Source organism: Bombina bombina, chromosome 6 (genome assembly GCF_027579735.1).
Source record: "Bombina bombina isolate aBomBom1 chromosome 6, aBomBom1.pri, whole genome shotgun sequence".
Lineage (NCBI taxonomy): Eukaryota > Metazoa > Chordata > Amphibia > Anura > Bombinatoridae > Bombina > Bombina bombina.
Window position 1 is genome coordinate 305,892,375 of NC_069504.1, and position 24,193 is coordinate 305,916,567.

The 24,193-nt window shown below is 36.7% G+C and overlaps 1 protein-coding gene across 1 annotated transcript in view; it reads left to right on the forward strand.

The window, feature by feature from the left end:
• RASSF9 (Ras association domain family member 9) overlaps positions 1–24,193 on the forward strand; it is a 98,472-nt gene that overhangs the window by 48,056 nt on the left and 26,223 nt on the right. The window contains exon 2 of the mRNA XM_053716928.1: positions 10,236–10,499. Within this exon, the coding sequence (XP_053572903.1) occupies positions 10,348–10,499 (152 nt within the window). The 5' untranslated portion in view covers positions 10,236–10,347. The remainder of the gene's footprint in view (positions 1–10,235; positions 10,500–24,193) is intronic.

The following is a 24,193-nucleotide window of genomic DNA, read 5'->3' on the forward strand; positions in this document are numbered from 1 at the left end:
CCTCTCTTTCTCTCCTCCTTCTCTCTCTCCTCCCCCTTTCTCTACCCCCCCTATCTCTCTCCCCGTCCCCCTCTCTCTCTCTTCCTCCCCTCTCTTTTGATCTCTCTCCCCTTTCTTTTGCTCTCCCTCCCCTCTCTTTTGCTGTCTCTCTTCCTCTCTTTTGCTGTCTCTCTTGTGCTCTCTTTATCTCCCCTCTTGATCTCTCTCTCCCCTCTTTATCTCTCTCTAACCTTTCTTATCTTTTCCCTACCCCCTCTCTCCCCTCTTTTGAGCTGTTTTGAGCTCTCAGACCGCACAGACTTTCACGGCCCGCCTGGCCCTGCCCCTTTCACGCTCGACCACGCCCCCTTTACGTCCCTCACGCTCTGTCACGCCCCCTTCACGCTCGGTCACGCCCCCAGCCATGCTCGGTCTCGCCCACTTCTGCTCGCACTGCAGAGACTTAGGGACTGTAAGGCCAGGTGTGTTTGTCCTCCTGCTGTCTCTACTGCGCATGACAGCTTCGAACAAACACACTTGGCCTTTTATAGTATAGGATTTTAGCTCTAACACTTTACTTCAGGTCTCAAGTCACAATAAATTCTTTAGTGCTCTTATTTGTTGAGCTTGCACATAATACATAACTTACAAATTGTAATATGAGCGTTGTTTAGCAAGGCTGCATTATCCATCGAAAGCATAGGGCGCTAACGCTAAATATTCTTCGGTAATTATGTTTTAGCATTCACTTCTAATACCAGGTTGTGCACTATTCTGAGCGTGGGAGCTAGCTACTGATTGGTAGCTGCACAAATATGCATGTTTTCATTGGCTGTCTTGATTTGTTCATCTAGCGCCCAGTAGTGCATTGCTGCTACTTTAATAAAGGATACCAAGAGAATTAAATAAAACTGATAATAGAAATAGATTTGCGAGTTGCTTTAAAATGCATGATCTATCTGAATCATGAAAGACAATTTGTGTTTCATGTTCCTTTAATTGTGATGCCCATTTTGAGCTAGTTTATAACAAATTATAGCTTCGTAAAGTTTTAAATAAAAGACAGAATGGTTAACAGTCTTTGCAGAGTTAAGCTGTTTTGGAGCAGTATCCTAATATATTTCTGTGGTTTAAAAAAATAATAATAATAATAGTAATTGTTACATATTTGAAAGATGTTCATAGCATTTTTCAATCAGTAAAAAGAGAGGATGATTTTCATGACAGTGTAAAATAGGTCTTTAATCTCAAATTGCAGTTGCTTCAGCAGTCTTAAAAATATTCACATTAATATGATTCTTGCTTCATTCAGTATTAAATCAAACAAGCCGTTTTTTGATGACTGGTATACCGGTACTACACTCCATAAACTGACAGACTGTGGACAGTATTTGAGTACCTATGTGTCTAAAAAATGGACCTGGGCATACAGTATTTTGCATGCATTTTAAATAGTGCCTTACACCTATTTGAGGTTTTACTATGTGAGGAAAATTATTATTGTATTAAAGGGACATTATACACTAGATTTTTTTTTGCATAAATGTTTTTGTAGATGATCCATTATATACCCTATACAGTTTGTTTTTTATTGTAAAGTTTTACTTATTTTTAAATAACATTCAGCTAGATTGCAAGTCTGTGTGTTCGTCTTTTAACGCTGAAAATATGGTAATTTTAGCTTTAAAAAAGCAACACAACCATTACAAGTCTTGTTGGTATAGCTGTACCGCAAGTCTTTTAGCCTGTAACGCAACGTCAGTACCACACTCGTAAAAATTACGTTTTTTAATGGGATTTCAATAGCGCTGCCATTACGAGTTTTGCGGTGAGGCTAAAAAAACGGTGTTACAGCCTAAAACGACAAGATCCGTAACGCCATCTAAAAGCAGTAGTTATGAGTTTTACACTACAAATCTGTAACATAAAACTCATAACTAAACTGCTACAAAGTTCACTAAACACCCATAAACTACCTATTAACCCCTAAACCAAGGCCCTCCCGCATCGCAAACACTATGTTAAATTTATTAACCCCTATTCCACCGCTCCCTGACATTGTCACCACTATAATAAACTTATTAACCTCTACACCGCATCACAAACACTATTTAAATATTTTTAACCCCTAGTCTGCCCACATCGCCCCCACTATACTAAAGTTATTAAGCCCTACACCGCCGCCACTATAATAAACCTATTAACCCCTAAACCGCAATCTCCCCACAACAAAATATACTAAAATAAACTATTAACCCCTAAACCAAAAGCCCCTCACATCTCAGTAAACTAATTTAAACTAGTAACCCCTAAACCTAACGCCCCCCTAACTTTATATTAAATTACAATTTCCCTATCTTAAATTAAATTAAAACTTACCTGTCAAATTAAAAAAATCTAAGTTTAAACTAACTATTAAACTAATATAATTATTAAACTAAATTAAACTGACTACCAATTAAATAAAACTAAACTGCACATTAAAAAAATCCTAACACTACTCTAAAAATTACAAAGTTTCTAATTACAAAAAAATTACACCTAATCTAATAGCCCTATCAAAATAAAAAAGCCCACCCAAAATAAAAATAAAAACCTAGCCTACAATAAACTACCAATAGCCCTTAAAAGGGCTTTTTGTGGGGCATTACCCCAAAGATATCCGTTCTTTTCCCTGAAAAAACATACAAAGACCCCCCCCAACAGTAAACCCACCACCCAACCAACCCCCCAAAAAATAAAAAAACCTAACTCTAAAAATAACCTAAGCTACCCATTGCCCTGAAAAGGGCATTTGAATGGGCATTGCCCTTAAAAAGTAATTTAGCTCTTTTACATGCCAAAAACCTTATCTAAAATAAAAACCCACTCAAAAAAACCTTAAAAAAACGAACCCAGAAGATCCACTTACAGTTTTTGAAGTCCCGCTTGAACGATCTTCATCCAGACTGCAAGAAGTCTTCATCCAGGCGGCCTCTTCAATCTTCATCCCGGCGGGGAAGTCCTCATCCAAGCAGCGAGAAGTCTTCATCCAGATGGCCTCTTCAATCTTCTTCCAGGCGGCATCTTCTGTCTTGATCCCGGCGGCGCGGAGCGGGTCCAGTCTGAAGACATCCGGCACGGAGCATCCTCTTCATACGGTCACCCCCGTACACTGAATCTTCAATGCAAGGTACACGATTCAAGATGGCTTCCCTTGCATTCCTATTTAAATCAGCCAATAGGATTTAAGCAGCTCTAATACTACTGGATGACGAATCAGCCAACAGATTGAGAGCTGCTTAAATCCTATTTGATCCCGTGCCGCCGGGATCAAGATAAAAGATGCCGCCTGGATGAAGATTGAAGAGGCCGTCTGGATGAAGACTTCTCACTGCTTGAATGAAAACTTCACCGCCGGGATTAAGATTGAAAAGGCCGTCTGGATGAGGACTTCGCCGCCGGGATGAAGATTGCAGAGGCCGCCTGGATGAAGACTTCTCGCCGCCTGGATGAGGACTTCTCCGCCTGGATGAAGATTGTTTAAGCGGGAATTCAAAAACTGTAAGGGAATCGTCGGGGGTTAGTGTTAGGTTTTAATAAGGTTTTTTTTTTTTTAGATTAGGGTTTGGGAAGCAAAAAAGCTAAATGACCTTTTAAGGGCAATGCCCATACAAATGCCTTTTTCAGGGCAAGGGGTAGCTTAGGTTTTTTAGATAGTTTTTTTTTATTTTGTGGGTTTGGGGGATGTGGGTTTGGAATGTTAGTGTTTGTATTTTTTTTTTCCCAAAAAGAGCTGATATCTTTAGGGCAATTCCCTACAAAAGGCCCTTTTAAGGGCCATTGGTAGTTTATTCTAGATTAGTTTTTTTTTTATTTTGGGGTGTTTTTTTTTTAATGGGTATTAGAATAGGAATAATTTTTATTATTCTTGATAATTTGTTTGTTATTTTGTGTAATGTATTTATTTTGGGGGGTTTTTTTGTAGCAAAGGAGCTGTTTAACTTCAGGCAATGCCCTACAAAAGGCCCTTTTAAGGGCCCTTGGTAGTTTATTCTAGATTAGGCTTTTTATTTTGGGGTATTTTTTTTAAAGGGTATTATAATAGGAATATAGATATTTTTTTAAAAAATTTCGTTTTTTTTTTTTTTGTAATGGTAGGTTTTTTTATTTTTGTGATTTTAGTATTTTATTTCACAGGTAATTTTGTATTTATTTTAACTAGGTAGTTAATAAATAGTTAATAACTATTTACTAACTACGGTAGTCTACCTAGTTAAAATAAATACAAACTTACCTGTGAAATAAAAATAAAACATAAGCTAGCTACAATATAACTATTAGTTATATTGTAGCTAGCTTAGGTTTTATTTTTTAGGTACGCTTGTATTTAGTTTTAAATAGGTAGTATTTAGTTAATAATTGTAAATTTAATTTAGATCTATTTTAATTATGTTAAAGTTAGGGGGTGTAAGGGTTAGGTTTAGGGGTAGGGTTAGGGTTAGGTTTAGGGGTAGGTGTAGGGGTAAATAGTTTAATTAAAGTTGTTGTAATGTGGGGGGCTGGCGGTTTAGGGGTTAATATGTTTATTTAGTGGTAGTAATGTGGGAGGCCAGAGGTTTAGGGGTTAATAACGTTATTTAGTTGCGGCAATGTTGAGGACCGGCGGAATAGGGGTTAATAATGTTAATATAGTGGCGGCGATGTTGGGGTGCGGCGGAATAGGGGTTAATAATTTTAGTATAGTGGCGGCGATATCGGGAGCAGCAGATTAGGGGTTAATACCTTTATTTTGCTGTATACCTACTCCAGCTAGCTTCTGTTTCTGTAAATAGTCTTTTCATATGCAGAGGAAGGAGGAGGGGGGCGTCTGCTCTCTTTGCTATACAACCTTTTTCAGTTTGTGTTCCAGCTAACCTTTTTAACAGAGCTAAACTGGGAGCTTCTAAGTAAGTTTTTAAACGGTTTTATACTGGATTTGTATATCAGTATCTGTGCATATTATTCTTTATAGTAGTGTATATTACATAAAGTTATATGAAAATTGGTGTATACTGTCCTTTTAAAGCTTTGGTTGTTTAATGGTGCACTTAGTCTGAAGATGTTTGGTTGGATTAATATTTCATGTGGCACTGTATCAAAAACCTTTTCAAAATCTAAGTAAATCCCACTTCCTTGAAAAAGCTGTACATTTACAGCGAAACGTACGTCGTAACGGAACCCCAGATCCATGCCTCCACTACTAGTCACCAGGACAGGTATCGAGCGTATCACTCACCAAGCGACTTTGTTTGCATAGCATTCCAGCAGGCCATCCACTTCCATCAAGGAAAGGGGTTGTGATTTTGCTCCCACCGTATTAACCAGGTGGACAGATACCCGAGTGGCATTGTATGAAGGGGCTTATTTGTGGCTTTTTATATGTTTTAAAGTTTTTAAAATAAATATTGTTTGGTGATATACTGGAAACCTGGCAGTATAAAACCGGGTGTGCGTCTATAACAGAGCCTGGGTGGCTCTGCAAAATGTGAGTAATCCCTTGGAGTGACCACTGTGCGATAGTACACTAGCTCTAACATACTTCACTATATTTCCTTTTTATGTTTTATTTAAGGCAAGAAATCACCTGAATCAACCACAATTGGAAACATTCTGTGGAGGATTCATATCCTTACATTTATATTAATATTTGAATTTGTTTCTCACTATTCACTTTATATTGTATTTTTGTTTTGCACTAAGTGAATTTCTGTACTTTTGAGTTTTTTATTAAATCACATCAACTGATTCACCTGTATCTGCAGTAAATATACATATTCACACATAAATATATATGTATATAAGCAAATACATATATATTTAAAAGTGATAACACAGTCCCCATAGACCGCAATGTAAAGGCACTTTTCAGTGCCATTTTTTTTCTAATACCCCACATCCCTTCACTTTAAATTTAAACAGTAAAGTCAAAATTAATTTTTCGGATAGGGCATGCAATTTTAAACAACTTTCCAGTTTATTTCTGTTATCAAAATGCTTTGTTCTCTTGGTATCTTAGTACAGGTGGCCCTTGTTTTACAACGGTTCAATTTACACCGTTTCAGAATAACAACCTTTTTTTCCAGTCATGTGACTGCTATTGAAAAGCATTGAGAAGCAGTGCATTTATTAAAATAGCCAGTAGGTGGAGCTGTCCGCTTGTTTTGCAGCAAAGCCAAGCAAGCTGAAATTAATCAGTTTAACCAGACCTGAGCTATCGAGCAGATTTCAAAGGAACAAGAACTTCCTGTCTATAAATCAGTCCAGATTGAAGTGATGTCTGTGTGGTGTGATTATTTTATTAGGTTTATAATGCTGTTTTGCAAATGTTTTTGTTTATTTAACTTAGTTTAATTATATATTCTGTGTTGTGTGATTATTTTATTAGGTTTATAATGATGTTTAGCATTTAAAGTCTTCATTTCAAAGCTTTAAAAATGTATTAGGTGTTACTTATGACAATTTTGAGAGGGGCCTGGAACCTAACTCCTTCACTTCCCATTGACTTACATTATAAAGTGGGTTTCAATTTACAACGGTTTCGATTTACAACCATTCCTTCTGGAACCTAACCCCAGCGTAAACTGAGGGCTACCTGTACTGTATGGCAGCAGTGTTTTGCAACATTGTATAAAAAAGCTACAAACGATTTTGCAAAACAGTGCTGCCATACAGTACTAAAGAAACGTGCACTCTCCTGAGCTCTTTTGAGTCTACCTAGTTTTACTCTTCAATAAAAGATACCAAAGGAAGAAAGCAAATTTCATGACAGAAGTAAACTGAATAGTTGTTTAAAATTACATGCTCTATCTGAATCATGAAAAATAGGCAATATACAGATTTTCTTACGAAGAGGCAATGTTGTAACCCAGTGACCTTAATATGTATAGCTTAGAGAAGAGAAGGGAAAGACATGATATCAAATAAACATTTAATTATATTAAGGGGCCTAATAAAGTTGAGTCTTTCACAAGAAGAACACCAGAACAAGGAGTTATGATCTCAAGTTGAAGGCCAGTAGGTTCAGGAATAATTTGCAGAAACATTTCTTAACAGAAAGGGTGGTCGATTCATGGAATAAGCACACACTAGGGGGCATTTCAAGAATGTTTTGGATAAGCTTAAAGCGACACTAAACTCACATTTTTCTTTATTCAAATAGAACATACCATTTTCAGCAACTTTCTAATTTACACCTATTATTAATTTTTCTTCTTTCTCTTACTATCTTTATTTAAAGAGCAGGAATGTAAAACTTAAGAGTCGACCCATTTTTGGTTGAGAACCTGGGTTATGCTTGCTTATTGGTTTGCTAACTGTATCCACCAATAAGCGAGCGCTATCCATGGTGCTGAACCTAAAATGGGCTGGCTCCTAAGCTTTAAATTACTACTTTTTAAATAAAGATTGGAAGAGAACGAATAAAAATTGATAGTAGGAGTAAATTAGAAAGTTGCTCTTGCTGAATCATTAAAGAAAAAATTTGGGTTTAGCATCCCTTTAAGGCTATCCTATGAGCTAATTAAGTTTATACTTTATAGGTCATGTTGGGCCTGTGGCTATTATCTGCCAACAAAATCTTTGTTTCTATGGGAGTGTAAATGTGCCTAGTAATTGTATTTAGCAATATATCACATTTTTAAAATAACAGTTTCTAAGGAATAAATAAACTTGCAACAGGTGACCCAACACAGGCCTAAATCCAGTTGCACATTCATTTCAATATCCCTCTGCACTCATGTATGGTTTTATAGGATTATTTTCAATTCATTAGTGTCTGAAATCATTTCATAATCATAAAATGCAATTTAATATTTATCTTGCTTATGTTCATTGTGTAACTTAAAGGGACATCAAACCCAAAAATGTTCTTTCATGATTCAGATAGGGAATACAATTTTAAACAACTTTCTATTTTACTTCTATTATCTAATATGTTTCATTCTCTTTGTACCCTTTGTTAAAGGTGCAGCAATGCACTACTGGTTTCTAACTGAACACATGGGTGAGCCAATAGCAATCGTTATATACTGTATATGCAGCCACCAATCAGCAGCTAGAACCTAGGTTATCTGCTGCTCCTGAGCTTACGTAGATAAACCTTTCAGCAAAGGATAACAAGAGAAGGAAGCAAAATAAATAATTGAAGTAAAATGGAAAGTTGTTTAAAATGGTATTCTCTATCTGAATCATGAAAGAAAATTTTGGGGTTTCATGTCCCTTTAACTCTATATGTGAATTTAGTATTCAAAACATTGAATAATGTCTTTTTTCTGGTCTCTTGCATAGTATTTTTATTTTTTGTTTATTTTATGTTATGTTATCAAAATTTGAATTGTTTTGCAATTTAGGGACCTTATCATCTCTACTTAGTTATGGCTGGATATCAGCACTTTACTGATCAAACAACATCTATGTATAATATTGTAAAGTCTGCAGTAAGAATTCCAACATCTCTGGGAGAAATTATAAAAACAAACATTAATTTCTAAAATACTTAAAGGGACATAATACTCATATGCTAAATCACTTGAAACTGATGCAGTATAACTGTAAAAAGCTGACAGGAAAATATCACCTGAGCATCTCTATGTAAAAAGGAAGATATTTTACCTCACAATCTCCTCAGCTCAGCAGAGTAAGTTCTGTGTAAAAAGTTATACTCAACTGCTCCCAGCTGCAGGTAAAAAAATAAAAAAAAAATGAAGAAATGAACAGCAGCCAATCAGCATCAGCAGTTCTGAGGTCATGAACTTTTACTGTGATCTCATGAGATTTGACTTGACTCTCATGAGATTTCATTGTAAATTTCCTTTACCTGATTGGTGAAATAATATGAGAGTGCACGATGCTCATCCCTTCAGATGTCCCAGGACAGACACACTAAAATGCTGCTTAGAAATCCTTTACAATGGGAGGTGGCTACTGAGGAACTTTTGAGGTAAAATATCTTTCTTTTTTACATAGAGATGTTCAGGAGATATTTTCTAGTCAGCTTTTTACAGCTATGCTGCATCACTTTCAAGTGTTTCAACATTTGGGTATTATGGCCCTTTAAGTACATTACATTTTTTAAATAAATGTGCATAATTGAACATTAAAGGTGCGTTAAGATTGCTTGAGCGCAATCCTTACTGCTTCCATTTTTTTGGTCTTATATTATCGGTGAATAGTTTTTCTTTCTTCTTGCTATAGTCTAGTGTCCTCTATCATCTTGATGTTGGATAGCGAAGGTGTTAATTCTCTTAAATAATAGACTATGGGGGCATGCAGTACATTTCTTGTCAGATAATGCTAAGTCGAAGAAGCTCAATAAACCACTCAAGTTCTTCATTTAGTTCTATGTTATACTATTTCAATGAAACATAAGCATAAGACACTTCCCACATATTGTATATACATAAACACACATGTGCACACACATGCACGAACGCACGCACACACTCGCAAGCATGTACGCACACACAAATATACACAGCTATGTTTGACCCCTTCCCACCGCTTTTCACATAACATACGTCTATCATTCATCAACAAAACTATCTCTTCATTAGTAAACCTTTGTATCCTAAGTATTAAGACCAAATGTGATTTAAATCCTTTATCGCCATAGCATTGTTATGCAAGTTAGCAAGGGAGTGCAACATTTATCTCGCCACTGTAATACTAGTAAAAGTGCACTAATATCGCTCTGTGCTATCCATTAAAAGTATAGCATATGCTAAAAATGTTTTATCCAATTAGTTAACATTTTTAATTATCCCTTTGTAATACCTAATTGCACTTTATTCTTTACTCAAGGCCAATACTCTGCACTATCATTTGCGCTCCAATTGTAATCTAGCCTTAAAGTAACATGACTCCCAAACATTTTCTTTCATGATTCAGACAGAGTATACAGTTTTAAAAAAACTTTGCAATTTGCTTCTTTTATCTATCTTGCCTTTGTTCTTGTGGTATCCTTTGTTGAAAAGCATACCTAGATAATAAATATTTACATGACATTCTTTGATTGCCTTAAAAGTCTGTAATAGTATATTGACCAATAAAGCTCTATATACTAGCAAAAGGATAAATGTTTAATTACTTAATTCTGCTATTGACATTGTAAATAAAGGGACCTTTTTATTTATAGAATCCCTTTGGCTGACATAGCAGCCATTTATGGACAAATATCTTAAGGTAATACGATTCGAAATGCTTTCTTTTAAAAGTACTTTTTATATTGTCTTTTGCAGAACAATCATGCAAGAATGAAACAATCTCCAAAGCATCAGCAAAGTTTTAAATTTGCATAAAACAAATGCCAGCCCAGATCATATTGAACAGCATGACAGCAAGGAACAGAAGATGAAAAAGCAACATAAGCTTCACCAAGAGTCTTGCCTGGACTTTACATGTCATCATCAAATGATTTACCATAACCAGCTTAAAAACAACCAACAATGCAATGTACATAATGAATGTGAAATAGCCAACTCAGGGAAAAAGAACAGACTGAGGTAAATCAGCATTTAAATACTAAATACATAGATTGCGTTTAAATAGATACTGCATAACAAATGATCATACAAGATCTGCTGGGCAGTGGCACTTTCTACATACTTTAGTCCTTCTTAGCCCAATGTTTAAAGAGAACAGAGGGAGAATGGAGATACACAGTAGACATGTGCGATTCGGTTCGGTGTGAATCGAAATTCGGACGAATTTTGTCGAATTCGGAATTCGGATCGATACGAATTTCCGAATTGCGGCAGTGCCGAATCTACCGAATAAATCCGAATCAATTCGAATTTATTCGGATGACCATGTATTACACTAGTATTGTACAGTATACTAGTGTAATACACAGCACATCCCACTTAACAGTGCCGAAATTCCGAAAATCCAAATCGATTCGAACCGAATCGAACCGAATCGAACCGAATTTCACACAAATCCGAAAGAATCCGAATGAATCCGAAACGAATTCATTCAATTTCTTCCGAATTCGAATCGATCCGAACCGAAATTCGAATCGGTCCGAATCGAACCGAACCGAATTTTTCGCGGCTGCACATGTCTAATAAACAGATTTTAAAATATCATTTAGAAGACAACACATGTTTTTTTAATGCAGGGTAAAATAATATTCAAGAGTTGTACTAACTGGATTGAAAATAACCTTGATGTCTTTAACATAGTATTAACTTGTTAACCAGCAGTAATAAAATAGACAGATGAGGTAAGCCAGCCTTCAAACACTACAAAAATAGATTCTGGTCAAGAGGGTATTATAGATCACATAACATTTCTTCATAGATGAGTCATTCTTTGTACAATATTAAGACAGAGCAAAAGGCAAATCATGTCACATATCATTTTTTGTTAAATACAAAATTGAATAATAAACAAGTGTTGTACTAACAGAATTGAAAATAACGGATGTTAATAATAGATGTGACTTGCAAACCTTATCATATACCTCTTCACCCAATTTTACAAAAAGAAGTATCAAGTCATCAAAGTAAAATAAATAAATAAAACACAATATTCATTTAATGTAAGGGATACTGCACACAAATTAACTTCCAGATAGATGTAACTAAACAAGAATGAAGCAAATATAAAAAAAAAAGCATAATTAGCACAAGGTTAAAGGGATATGAAACCTAGATTTTTTCTTTCATGATTCAGATAGAGCATGCAATTTTAAACAACTTTCTAATTTACTCCTATTATCAATTTTTCTTCGTTCTCTTGGTATGTTTATTTGAAAAAGCAGACATGTAAGATTAGGACCCACCAATCAGCAAGCACTAACCAGGGTGCTGAACAAAAAATGAGCTGGCTCCTAAGCTTACATTCCAGCTTTTTCAAATAAAGATACCAAGAGAACAAAGAAAAATTGATAATAGGAGTAAATTAGAAAGTTGCTTAAAATTGCATTTTCTATCTGGATCATGAAAAAAATGGGGTTCATATCCCTTTAAGGCAACTGTAATGGAAAAATAGTTTAGATTTATATACAACATAAAGCAAATAATAGCAACATGATGCAAATAATAGCTGATGTCTACTCCATTATTATTATCAAGTAATCTTTCACCAGCTTGTACAGTACTAGGAGACTTTGAAAGGGTGTATTGATATCTTTCCACTACTTCAGATCTTCGATTTCTTAAAGGGATAGTAGACACCAGGGGCCCGATCCGACATGCAGCGTCGCCCGCAAAAGCCGGCGACACCGAAATTTGCGCTGGTTTGGTATCCTATATACGGCGTAACCTAGAAGTTACGCTTGTATATTTCTGCCTTTCGCCTGTAGTTTTTTGGGCCATAGGCAGGTATACCAAACCAGCACAGTTTGGTATCCAATATACAGCGTAAGGACTTACGTGGCAAAAATTGAGAAATCTTACTCCATTTTCACCTCGCCACAAAATGCAGCCGTAGTAAGCCTTACGCTGTGTATTGGAGCCCCGTAACTCCCTAAACTACCTGCTAAATAAAACCTAACACCTAACGCATGCGCAATGTCTATCTACCTGTCAACCGCAATCCCCCGCCGCAATCCCTAATAAAGTATTTAACCCCTAAACTGCCGCTCCCGGACCCCGCCGCCACCTACATTAAAAGTATAACCCCCTAATGTGATCCCCCTACACCGTCGCAAGCTACATTACATACCCCCTAATGTGAGTCCCTTACACCGCTGCCATCTACCTTACCTACCCCCTAAAGTGAGCCCCTACCCTGCCGCCATCTACCTTACCTACCCCCTAAAGTGAGCCCCTACCCCGCCGCCATCTATTTTAAAAATATTAACCCCTAATTTAATCCCCTACACCGCCGCCACCTATATTAAACACATTAACCCCTAATCTAATCCCCCTACACCGCCGCCAGCTATATTAACTATATTAACCCTAATTATATTAGGGTTAATATAGTTAATATAGTTATTATATTATATATATATTAAGTATAATAACCCTATCTAACTCTAACATCCCTAACTAAATTCTTATTAAAATAAATCTAATTAATATTAATATTATTAATTAAAATATTCCTATTTAAATCTAAATACTTACCTATAAAATAAACCCTAAGATAGTTACAATGTAAGTAATAATTACATTGTAGCTATTTTAGGGTTTATATTTATTTTACAGGTAACTTGGCATTTATTTTAACTAGGTACAATAGCTATTAAATAGTTAATAACTATTTAATAGCTACCTAGTTAAAATAATTACCAATTTACCTGTAAAATAAATCCTAACCTAAGTTACAAATACACCTACACTATCAATAAATTAAATAAACTACAAATATCTAAACTAAAATACAATAAAATAAACTAAACTAAATTACAAAAAAAACCAAACACTAAATTACAAAAAATAAAAAAAAAATTACAAGATTTTTAAGCTAATTACACCTATTCTAAGGCCCCTAATAAAATAATAAAGCCTCCCAAAATAAAAAAAATTCCCTACCCTATTCTAAATTTAAAAAATTCACAGCTCTTTTACCTTACCAGCCCTTAAAGGGCCTTTTGCGGGGCATGCCCCAAAGAATTCAGCTCTTCTGCATTTAAATAAACATACAATACCCCCCCCAACATTACAACCCACCACCCACATACCCCTATTCTAAACCCACCCAAACCCCCCTTAAAAAACCTAACACTACTCCCCTGAAGATCTCCCTACCTTGTCTTCACCCAGCAGGGCAGAACTCTTCATCCGATCCGGGTGATATCCAATCAAGTGGCAGAGAAGTCTTCTTCCATCCGGGTGATGTCTTCAATCAAGCGGCAGTGAAGTCTTCTTCCATCCGGGCGATGTCTTCAATCAAGCGGCAGTGAAGTCTTTTTCCATCCGGGCGATGTCTTCAATCAAGCGGCAGTGAAGTCTTCTTCCATCCGGCGATGTCTTCAAGCAAAGCGGCATCTTCAATCTTCTATCTTCGCTCCTCCGCCGCAGAGCATCCATCCTGCACAAAGACTGAACGCGGGAATGAGGTACCTTTAAATGACGTCATCCAAGATGGCGTCCATCGAATTCCGATTGGCTGATAGGATTCTCTCAGCCAATCGGAATTAACGTAGAAAAATCTGATTGGCTGATTGAATCAGCCAATCAGATTCAAGTTCAATCCGATTGGCTGAACCAATGTCTTCAAGCAAAGCGGCATCTTCAATCTTCTTTCTTCGCTCCTCCGCCGCGGAGCATCCATCCTGCACGAAGACTGAACAAGGAATGAGGTACCTTTAAATGACGTCATCCAAGATGACGTCCGTCAAATTTCGATTGGCTGATAGGATTCTATCAGCCAATTGGAATTAAGGTAGAAAAATCTGATTGGCTGATTGAATCAGCCAATCAGATTCAAGTTCAATCCGATTGGCTGAACCAATCCGCCAATCGGATTGAACTTGAATCTGATTGGCTGATTCAATCAGCCAATCAGATTTTTCTACCTTAATTCCGATTGGCTGATAGAATCCTATCAGCCAATCGGAATTCGACGGTCGCCATCTTGGATGACGTCATTTAAAGTTACCTCATTCCTCGTTCAGTCTTCGTGCAGGATGGATGCTCAGCGGCGGAGGAGCGAAGAAAGAAGATTGAAGATGCCGCTTTGCTTGAAGACATCGCCGGATGGAAGAAGACTTCAATGCCGCTTGATTGAAGACATCGTCCGGATGGAAGAAGACTTCACTGCCGCTTGATTGAAGACATCGCCCGGATGGAAGAAGACTTCTCTGCCACTTGATTGGACATCGCCCGGATCGGATGAAGAGCTCTGCCCGGCTGGGTGTAGACAAGGTAGGGAGATCTTCAGGGTTGTAGTGTTAGGTTTTTTTAAGGGGGGTTTGGGTGGGTTTAGAATAGGGGTATGTGGGTGGTGGGTTGTAATGTTGAGGGGGGGTATTGTATGTTTATTTAAATGCAAAAGAGCTGAATTCTTTGGGGCATGCCCCGCAAAAGGCCCTTTTAACGGCTGGTAAGGTAAAAGAGCTGTGAACTTTTTTAATTTAGAATAGGGTAGGGAATTTTTTTTATTTTGGGGGACTTTATTATTTTATTAGGGGGCTTAGAATAGGTGTAATTAGCTTAAAAATCTTGCAATATTATTTTTATTTTTTGTAATTTAGTGTTTGTTTTTTTGTAATTTAGTTTAGTTTATTTTATTGTATTTTAGTTTAGATATTTGTAGTTTATTTAATTTATTGATAGTGTAGGTGTATTTGTAACTTAGGTTAGGATTTATTTTACAGTTGCATTGGTAATTATTTTAACTAGGTAGCTATTAAATAGTTATTAACTATTTAATAGCTATTGTACCTAGTTAAAATAAATGGCAAGTTACCTGTAAAATAAATATAAACCCTAAAATAGCTACAATGTAATTATTAATTACATTGTAGCTATCTTAGGGTTTATTTTATAGGTAAGTATTTAGATTTAAATAGGAATATTTTAATTAATAATATTAATATTAATTAGATTTATTTTAATAAGAATTTAGTTAGGGATGTTAGAGTTAGATAGGGTTATTATACTTAATATATATATATATATAATATAATAACGATATTAACTATATTAACCCTAATATAATTAGGGTTAATATAGTTAATATATATAATATAATAACTATATTAACTATATTAACCCTAATATAATTAGGGTTAATATAGTTAATATAGCTGGCGGCGGTGTAGGGGGATTAGATTAGGGGTTAATGTGTTTAATATAGGTGGCGGCTGTGTAGGGGGATTAAATTAGGGGTTAATATTTTTAAAATAGATAGCGGCGGGGTAGGAGCTCACTTTAGGGGGTAGGTAAGGTAGATGGCGGCGGGATAGGGGCTCACTTTAGGGGGTAGGTAAGGTAGATGGCGGCGGGGTAGGGGCTCACTTTAGGGGGTAGGTAAAGTAGATGGCGGCGGGGTAGGGGCTCACTTTAGGGGTTTATAGATTTAATATAGCTGGCTTTATTAGGTGGCGGCGGGGTCCGGGAGCGGCGGTTTAGAGGTTAATGCATTTTTTATTGTTAGGATAGTGAGGGGGGATAGCGGATAGAGGGTTAGACGTGTCAGGCTATGTTTGGGAGGCGTGTTAGACAGTACGGGAGATCAGTGGCGTAGCGTGGGGGGGGCCACAGGGGCGATGGCCCCGGGCGCATTATTATGGGGGGCGCAAAAGCCTCCACCAGACAGTAGACTGTTGTGACAGTCCACTGTCCCAGACTCCAGCGGCGATTTTGGCAACCCTGCTGTTCTGTCTTCTTGAGTCACTCTCAATGCAAGTGTGAACTTCAATCGTCTGACTCGTCACGGTCTGTGAGTCTCTCTGTGCCAGTGCCCCCACCTGTAAGTGTAATCTTATCCGACTCTGTCTGAAAGTTACCTGCTGTCTAGCCGCAGCGTTATAGTTTACGTAGCACGGCGGGTCCTGACTCCTCCCACTCCCAGTGCGCAGGTCAGGAGGGACCGAGGGAGCAAGTAGTGGAGGAAGAGCCTGAGGACTGTCTCTAGCGCGTCGTGCCTGCCTGGTGCCTGCCCGTGACTTTAAAAGAATAAAAGGTAAGTAATTTGGGGAGGAGAGGAAAGGGATGTCAGTGGCAGCGGCTTAGTGGCTATATTGACTGAAAAATCAAATTGTCAGGATTAAACATGCCATTGGTAAGAGAAAAATGTTAACATGGTCCAGCCAGGACAGGACACGATTGCATCCTGGGATCTAATTGTAACAGACATGTGAGAGGATGTAAACGGACATGTGAGAGGAGGCCCTAGCTTTTGTGTCTTTTCAGATTGATATATATAAATAGTATATACACTGTTGTATTCAGTTTATCTGGGATGATGTATGGCACCAAGGAATACACATGCAGCAAAATGGAAAAAATCATGTTATGTGCTGTCTAATCCATTAGTTATCACTTAAAAGATCATTAAAGTAATATGTTATATGTTGTACATGATGAATCTAAAATGTAATATATTCAATTCATAACATTGTTTGGATATTCCTGATTCCTAAATCTACATTTTTTTATATGTATGAGGAGGTATGACCCTGTTTACCAATGGAGTTTATTAGCCTATGAGCAAGTACCTACTGTACTGGTGGAAGAGAGTCAGTGCTAATGGGTTAGGGGGGGGCGCAATTCTTACCTTGCCCTGGGCGCTGACAACCCACGCTACGCCACTGCGGGAGATTTAATACTTTAGTCAGGTTTTGTAGGCGCCGGCAGTTTCTAAAGTGCCGTAAGTCACTGGCGACTCCAGAAATTTGTACTTACGCAGATTTCTGGACATCGCTGGTTTGCTGGTTTGTGAGACTTAGGGCACTTTAGCCTCTGACGGCGCCGTATATAGGATAGCTCGAGTTGCGAGCTGAAACTGCTGGTGGCGGGGGTTCCCTCGTTTGCGCCGCAAACTATGATCTTTATCGGATCGTGCCCCAGAGATGTTATTGTTTAAAATGATAGATAATCCCTTTATTTACCATTCCCCAGCTTTGCATAACCAAAACTGTCATAGAAATATAATGTGTACCTCTGTAATTACCCTGTATCTAAGCTTCTGCTGACTGCCTCCTTATCTCAGATCTTTTGACAGACTTGCATTTCAGGTAATTAGTGCTGACTCTTAAATAACTCCATGTGTATGTGCACAATGTTATTTATATGAAACACATGAACTAACGCCCTCTAGCTGTAAAAACTGTAACATGCATTCAGATAAGAGGTGGCCTTCAAGGGCTTAGAAATTAGCATATGAGCCTACCTATGTTTAGCTTTCAACTAAGAATACCAAGAAAACAAGGCAAATTTGATGAGAAAATTAAATTAGAAAGTTGTTTAAAATTGCATGCCCTATGTAAATCAAGGGAGTTTAATTTGGACTTTACTATCCCTTTAAACAAAACTCTATGGGCACATGTTATGAAGCTGCAGATGCAGCTTTGGAGCCCAAGTGTTTCAGGCTTGTGTGAATGACCCTGAAATGCTAATTAAATAACTACGGTTTAAAGACTGCTGCTACTTAACCCTTGAGGTGGCGGAGTTACAGATATAATCGGGATAGGCTTGCTTACACGAGATTGGTTGCTCACAAACAGGGGTAGCAGCTGCAAAGCATTTGCTTGCACAATGGTAACTGTTCGAAGTGGAAAGAACGCATTTTAAACATTGCAAAAGCCATATAAAATATTTCACATGACATTTCTAATGATTCAAATAGACCGATAGAGAGGTACAGATGACAAAATATTTAATACCGGGTTTTCTGGGAAACAGAGCTCAATTTAAAACCAAACCCCTTGTCTTACCTTTATCTTTATATCTAGAGGTTTGAATCATTACCATTGTCAGGTCATCCACTTGTTACATAAATGGTCATGTGATCCTTTATTTGAAGAAAAAAAAAAACAACCCTCCCAAATCAATTCAGTCGTCTCCTGCATTATTTGAATGCTTTTTAGCAGATATTTACCTAGAGATTTGATGCCCAGATTTTTTTTCCTACTTTAAACATTTTATCTAGTAGGTTCAAATTTTGACTATAAACATAACTGTAAAAATCTATCAGTCATTCTCAACTAAAATACTATTTACAAAAGCTGTTTTATTTGTGTATTACTTTTGCAGGAAAAGGATGTTCCCAGAATACGTTTTTTGTTTATTTTTTTCCAGTAATGTTACATTTACAATTACAAGGTGGCTTATACCATTTTCATACACGTTTTCCAATATAGTTTCAGGATTAATGGGGCATTTTACACTAGATTTTTCTTGCATAAATGTTTTGTAGATGATCCATTTATATAGCTCATCTGCGGGTGTTTTTGTAACAATGTTTAGTTCTGCTTTTTTTTTTTTTTAAATAACTGTAATGATCGTGGGATATTTCACTATCAGACCGAACTCGGCCAGTAGTCTTCTTATCCCAACGTCGAGCCGGAATAATAGGGAATATCCCAGAGCAGAGAAAGTTTGCAAGATGAGGTAGGCGGCACTCGCCACAGGCAGGGTAATCTTCGGCGGCAACAGGCAGGGAATCAGAGCAGTCCAAGGGTAAACCAATAGAATGGTCAGGCAGGCAGGGTTTGGCAATGTTAAAGCAGTCCAAGGGTATACCACTAGAATGGTCAGGCAGGCAGGGTATTTCAACGGTAAAGCAGTACAAGGGTAAACCACTAGAATGGTCAGGCAGGCAGGGTTTGGCAACAGAGAGGCAAACCAGAACAATAGGGGTTAATCAAGCAGAGTGGTCAGATAAGCAGAGTTCAGCAGCAGTATATCAATCCAGCTATTAAGCGGTTAAGAGGTAGAGTGGTCAGACAAGCAGAGTTCATCAGCAGTATATCAATCCAGCAATATTGCAACAATAATACCCAGGAGAACAGAAAGTAACAGCTATACTTGGGCACAGGTGAATGTACATGAAGTACTTACATAGCTGCAGGGTTCACGCCACAGGAGGAATCCAGACCGGCATCAGGAAGGAGGGAGTGTGTGGCGATGACGTCACGGCCGCACGCAGACAGGAGTCGACTCCCCCTAGGCAACGAGCAGCAAGCGCTGCGTCCCTAGCAACAGCTAGAGCGGCATGGCGCGACAATAACATTGTGCTGATTTTCAGACTCCTAACCAAGCCCCAAAGTATCATATGTAGCCTGAAGTCTACACATTTCTGTTTGTTCCTGTTTGTGTAATCTGTCTTTTCATATGCAGGGGAGGAGGGAGGCGGGTGTCTGCTCTTCCTGCTTTCCCAGCCCCTTTCACTGGGTGTCCCAGCCTAACCTCATCAACAGTGCTAAACTGGGAGCTTCTAGGTCATTTTTAAAAGGTTTTAACTGGATTTTTAGGTCAGTATCTGTGGATATTCCTCTTTATACTAGTGTCTATTACATGCAGTTAGATGACAATTGGTGTACACAACCCCTTTAAGCTAAGATTCAACCAGGAAAAGTCAATTTCTTAGTCTAGTGACTAAGGACATCATTAGTCTCAAAAGGGAGTTCTAAAGGCTAATAGGCAAAGAGAATGTACTCTCAACACTTTTTAAGATTTCTAACCCTTATATGTAACCTCCATTTCTATTGTTAGCTTTATATTTTATCTCACTCTGATATATTTATTTGCTTTTTCCCGTTCTTTAAAGACTAATTCTGTTATTGAAGTCTCTTATGTAGGTAACTGTTTGAAAAGCTTTACTTTATTATTTTCTACATCTGACATAACCACTTAATTAAGACAAGAAGCTGAACTCTTTGTGTGTTCACAACATCCAAAATTGGGAACCAGTGTTTCTCATACAAGACATTTCTTAGCTTTGTCAACGTTCCTCTATCTATATTTTTTTTTTTATTAAAATTAAATATATAAATAAATTAATAAAATAAAATAAAAATGTTATGTTATCTAAATTGCAAAGTATTTATTTTCAAAGCTCAATCTAACGTGTATAAAATAACATACAGGTTACTGATTTCAACAGTCTGACCTTTAACATTTTAAAAAAGCAAACCAAGATTATACTCGAAAAAGAATGGCATTATCATTCAACAATCAGTAAAATAACCCTGAATAAATATATGGTACAAGTATGAATTTAAATGAAAATATTTTATTATATTAAGTAGGCATTATTTGTGCCAACTCCGGATTTCTTTATTTGTTTTTGTATTTTTAATCGTATATTATGTTGCAAATTCTTTATATAATTCATTGGTTGTAAACAAACACAGATATTTACAGCTTCCTTGTTCAATAATGTTATTGAATATGTATTTCATAGATCTACACATCAAAGAAAGGTGAGAGAGGCTAATTAAAGAAAGAAAATAATGAAATAAGGATGTTGTACAAAAACTTAATTACATTTTACAGGTTTGGGATGTCTCTTCAAGACTAGGTTCATGTCCATTGAGCCGTAATTAGGTTTGTGTGCATTTGCAAACCGTTAAATAAGCTGTTGGAAGCAATATCATTCACGACTGCTTCCAACGGCCGTTATAACTCAATTTCGGCAACTGGACTCCAGCTGCTGAAAAAATTATTGTGTCCCATACAAATTATCAGAAGCCGCTAATCTTTAAATAATACCAGGTTTTCAATGCCCACGCAAACCATTAATACACTGTCGGAAGGCTACCGATACAGTAACAAAAATTAAAAAAATTAAAAAATAGGTGTAAAATAGGAAAAAGGTGTTTTTTGAGACCTTTTTCCCATTGAAATCTAACCCGACACGTCAAAACCCCTCTATCCGCCATTCCCCCCACATCGCAACTTATAATAAATTTAAACTATTAACCCCCTAATCCGCCATTCTCCCATATCGCAAAGTATCTATTGAAAACATTAACCCCTAATCCACTATGCCCCTACAACGCAAATAACTAATCACTAAGCCCCCTAACCTAACATCCCCTAAATTAACCCCATTACATAAATTAAAATAATCCTAAATTACAATTAAAATAAAGAACTCTAAATTACAATTAAAATAAAAAACCTAACATTAATTTAAAAATTAAACCTAAAATTAAATTACAATACTTAAATCTAAAATTACAAAAAATAAAAAGTCTACAATTACGGAAAAAAATACACAATTATCTAAAATAAAAAATTAAACCTAATATAATACCCCTATAAAAAAGCCCCTCAAAATAAAAACACTCCCCTAATCTAAATGAAACTACCAATAGCCCTTAAAAGGGCCTTTTGTAGGGCATTGCCATAAGTTAAACAGCTCTTTTACATTTAAAAGAAACTAAGTTCACCCTAACAATAAATACCCACCCACCAACCAAACCACTCAAAATAACAAAAGGTTACACTAAAAAATCCTAAACTACCCATTGCCCCTAAAGGCAGCTCTTTTACTGCCCTTAAGAGGGCATTCAGCTCTTTTACAATTGCCCATTAAATCCCAAATCAGTCAATAGGATTTCAGTAGCTCTCATCCTATTGGATGATTTTAATTTGAAGAATCACATCAGTCAATAGGAATGCAAGGTACACCATATTTAAACGCGTAACTTGCATTCAATATTCAGTGTACGGTGTTGATTGTACAAAGAGGATCCTCCATGGCTCCGCGGTCTCTGGTCTTCAGTTCTGCGGTCACCGGTCTTCAGTTCCGTGGTCCTAGATGAAGATAGAAGAGGTCGCCACTTGGAAGTAAACTTCACCGCCGGACTTTAGGAACCGTGAGTACCTATCTGGGGGTTAGACTTAGGCTTTCTTTTTTTAATTTTTTGGGGGGGTTATTTTTTAGATTAGGGATTTAATGGGCAATTGTAAAAGAGCTGAATGCCCTTTTTTGGGCAGTAAAAGAGATGAATGCCCATTTAAGGGCAATGCCCATACAAATGCCCCTTTAGGGGCAATGGGTAGTTTAGGATTTTTTAGTGTTAGTTTTATTATATTTTGGGGGGTTTGGTCGGTGGGGGGGGGTTACTGTTAGGGGGAACTTAGTTTTTTTTATGTAAAATAGCTGTTTAACTTAGGGCAATGTCCTACAAATGACCCTTTTAAGGGCTATTGGTAGTGTAGTTTAGATTAGGGGGTGTTTTTATTTTTATTTATTTTTTATTTTTATAGGGTATTAGATTAGGTTTAATTTTTTTATTTTGGATAATTCGGTTTATTTTTTTCTGTAATTTTAGACTTTTTTATTTTTTGTAATTTTAGATTTAAGTATTGTAATTTAATTTTAGGTTTAATTTTTAAATTAATGTTAGGTTTTTTATTTTAATTGTAATTAAGGATTTATTATTTTAATTGTAATTTAGAATTATTTTAATTTATGTAATGGGGTTAATTTAGGGGGTGTTAGTTTAGGGGGCTTAGTGATTAGTTATTTGTGTTGTGGTGGCATGGCGGATTAGGGGTTAATAGTTTAAATAGATACTTTGCAATATGGGGGCATGGCGGATTAGGGGTTAATAGTTTAAATAGATACTTTGTGGTATGGGGGCATGGACGATTAGGGGTTAATAGTTTCAATAGATACTTTGTGATATGGGGCATGGCGGTTTAGGGGTTAATAGTTTAAATAGATACTTTGCAATATGGGGGCATGGCGGTTTGGGGGTTAATAGTTTAAATTGATACTTTGCAATATGGGGGTTGGCGGATTAGGAGTTAATGCATTTATAAGTTATTGCGGTAGTGGGTTTGCGGTTGAGAGGTAGATATTGCACATCCGTTAGGTGTTTGATTTTAACAGCGAGTGACGGGAACATATACGCACCGCACTTGTATGCAGCGCCGTAAATGTTATTGAGTGTATTGTAAGGTTGGGTTACCATAGTAACCTATTAATGTTTTCTAAATCTGGCATCGGGTGGAAGCATTAACACAAAGCTAACTTACACCTACACAAAAAGAGCGACTGCACGCAAAGCAGAAACTTTTTCAATGGAAACCTGGAACTAAAATGGAGCCTTAATTTAATTTTAGCTGTCAGCCGCTTCGGTAGCTTACGGCTCCATTTTTTACGGCTCAGTGGAAGTGAGCTCTTTGACAGAAATGTTTCATTTTTAATAATTTGTATATAACCACTACTATCTGTGATTTTGACATTAAAACCAATCATCCTTCTCAATGTCTTAAAAGTTCTTTCCTATGGTGTATCAACAACCAACATCACTTCCTGAATAATTTATTGTTACCTAAATATAGGCAAAACATAAATATTTGACTGCCTTTTATCACCCCCAGAATTCTCTTTCAAGCTTACCTAGGTATGCATTTCAACAAAGAATACTAAGAGAATGAACACATTAGATAACAGAAGTATATTGTTTGTTTGTTTTTTTAAATCTTATGCTTTATCTGAATTATAAAAGTTCAAATTTGACTTTACTCTCCCTTTAATTGTAAAAATGCATAAAATGGTATTAACATTTTATAGTTAAAGGCTTCGTGAAAAAGAATCTGCATTTACTTTGAGGTTGACTAATAATATTGCCCAATCCAAGCATAATAAACCCTAATTTTCCTTTTTTATTATACTCATAAATAATTTGCTCAACTAATTCAAGTCATGGCACTTCTGATAAATTGGAATGCCATAGGAAACAAAGCCAAAAACCTTCTGAGTTGAATACAAACTTTTCTTATATAAAACTCAAATAGATTTAAATGAGGGCCATAGCTCCTGCTATTTGAGATAA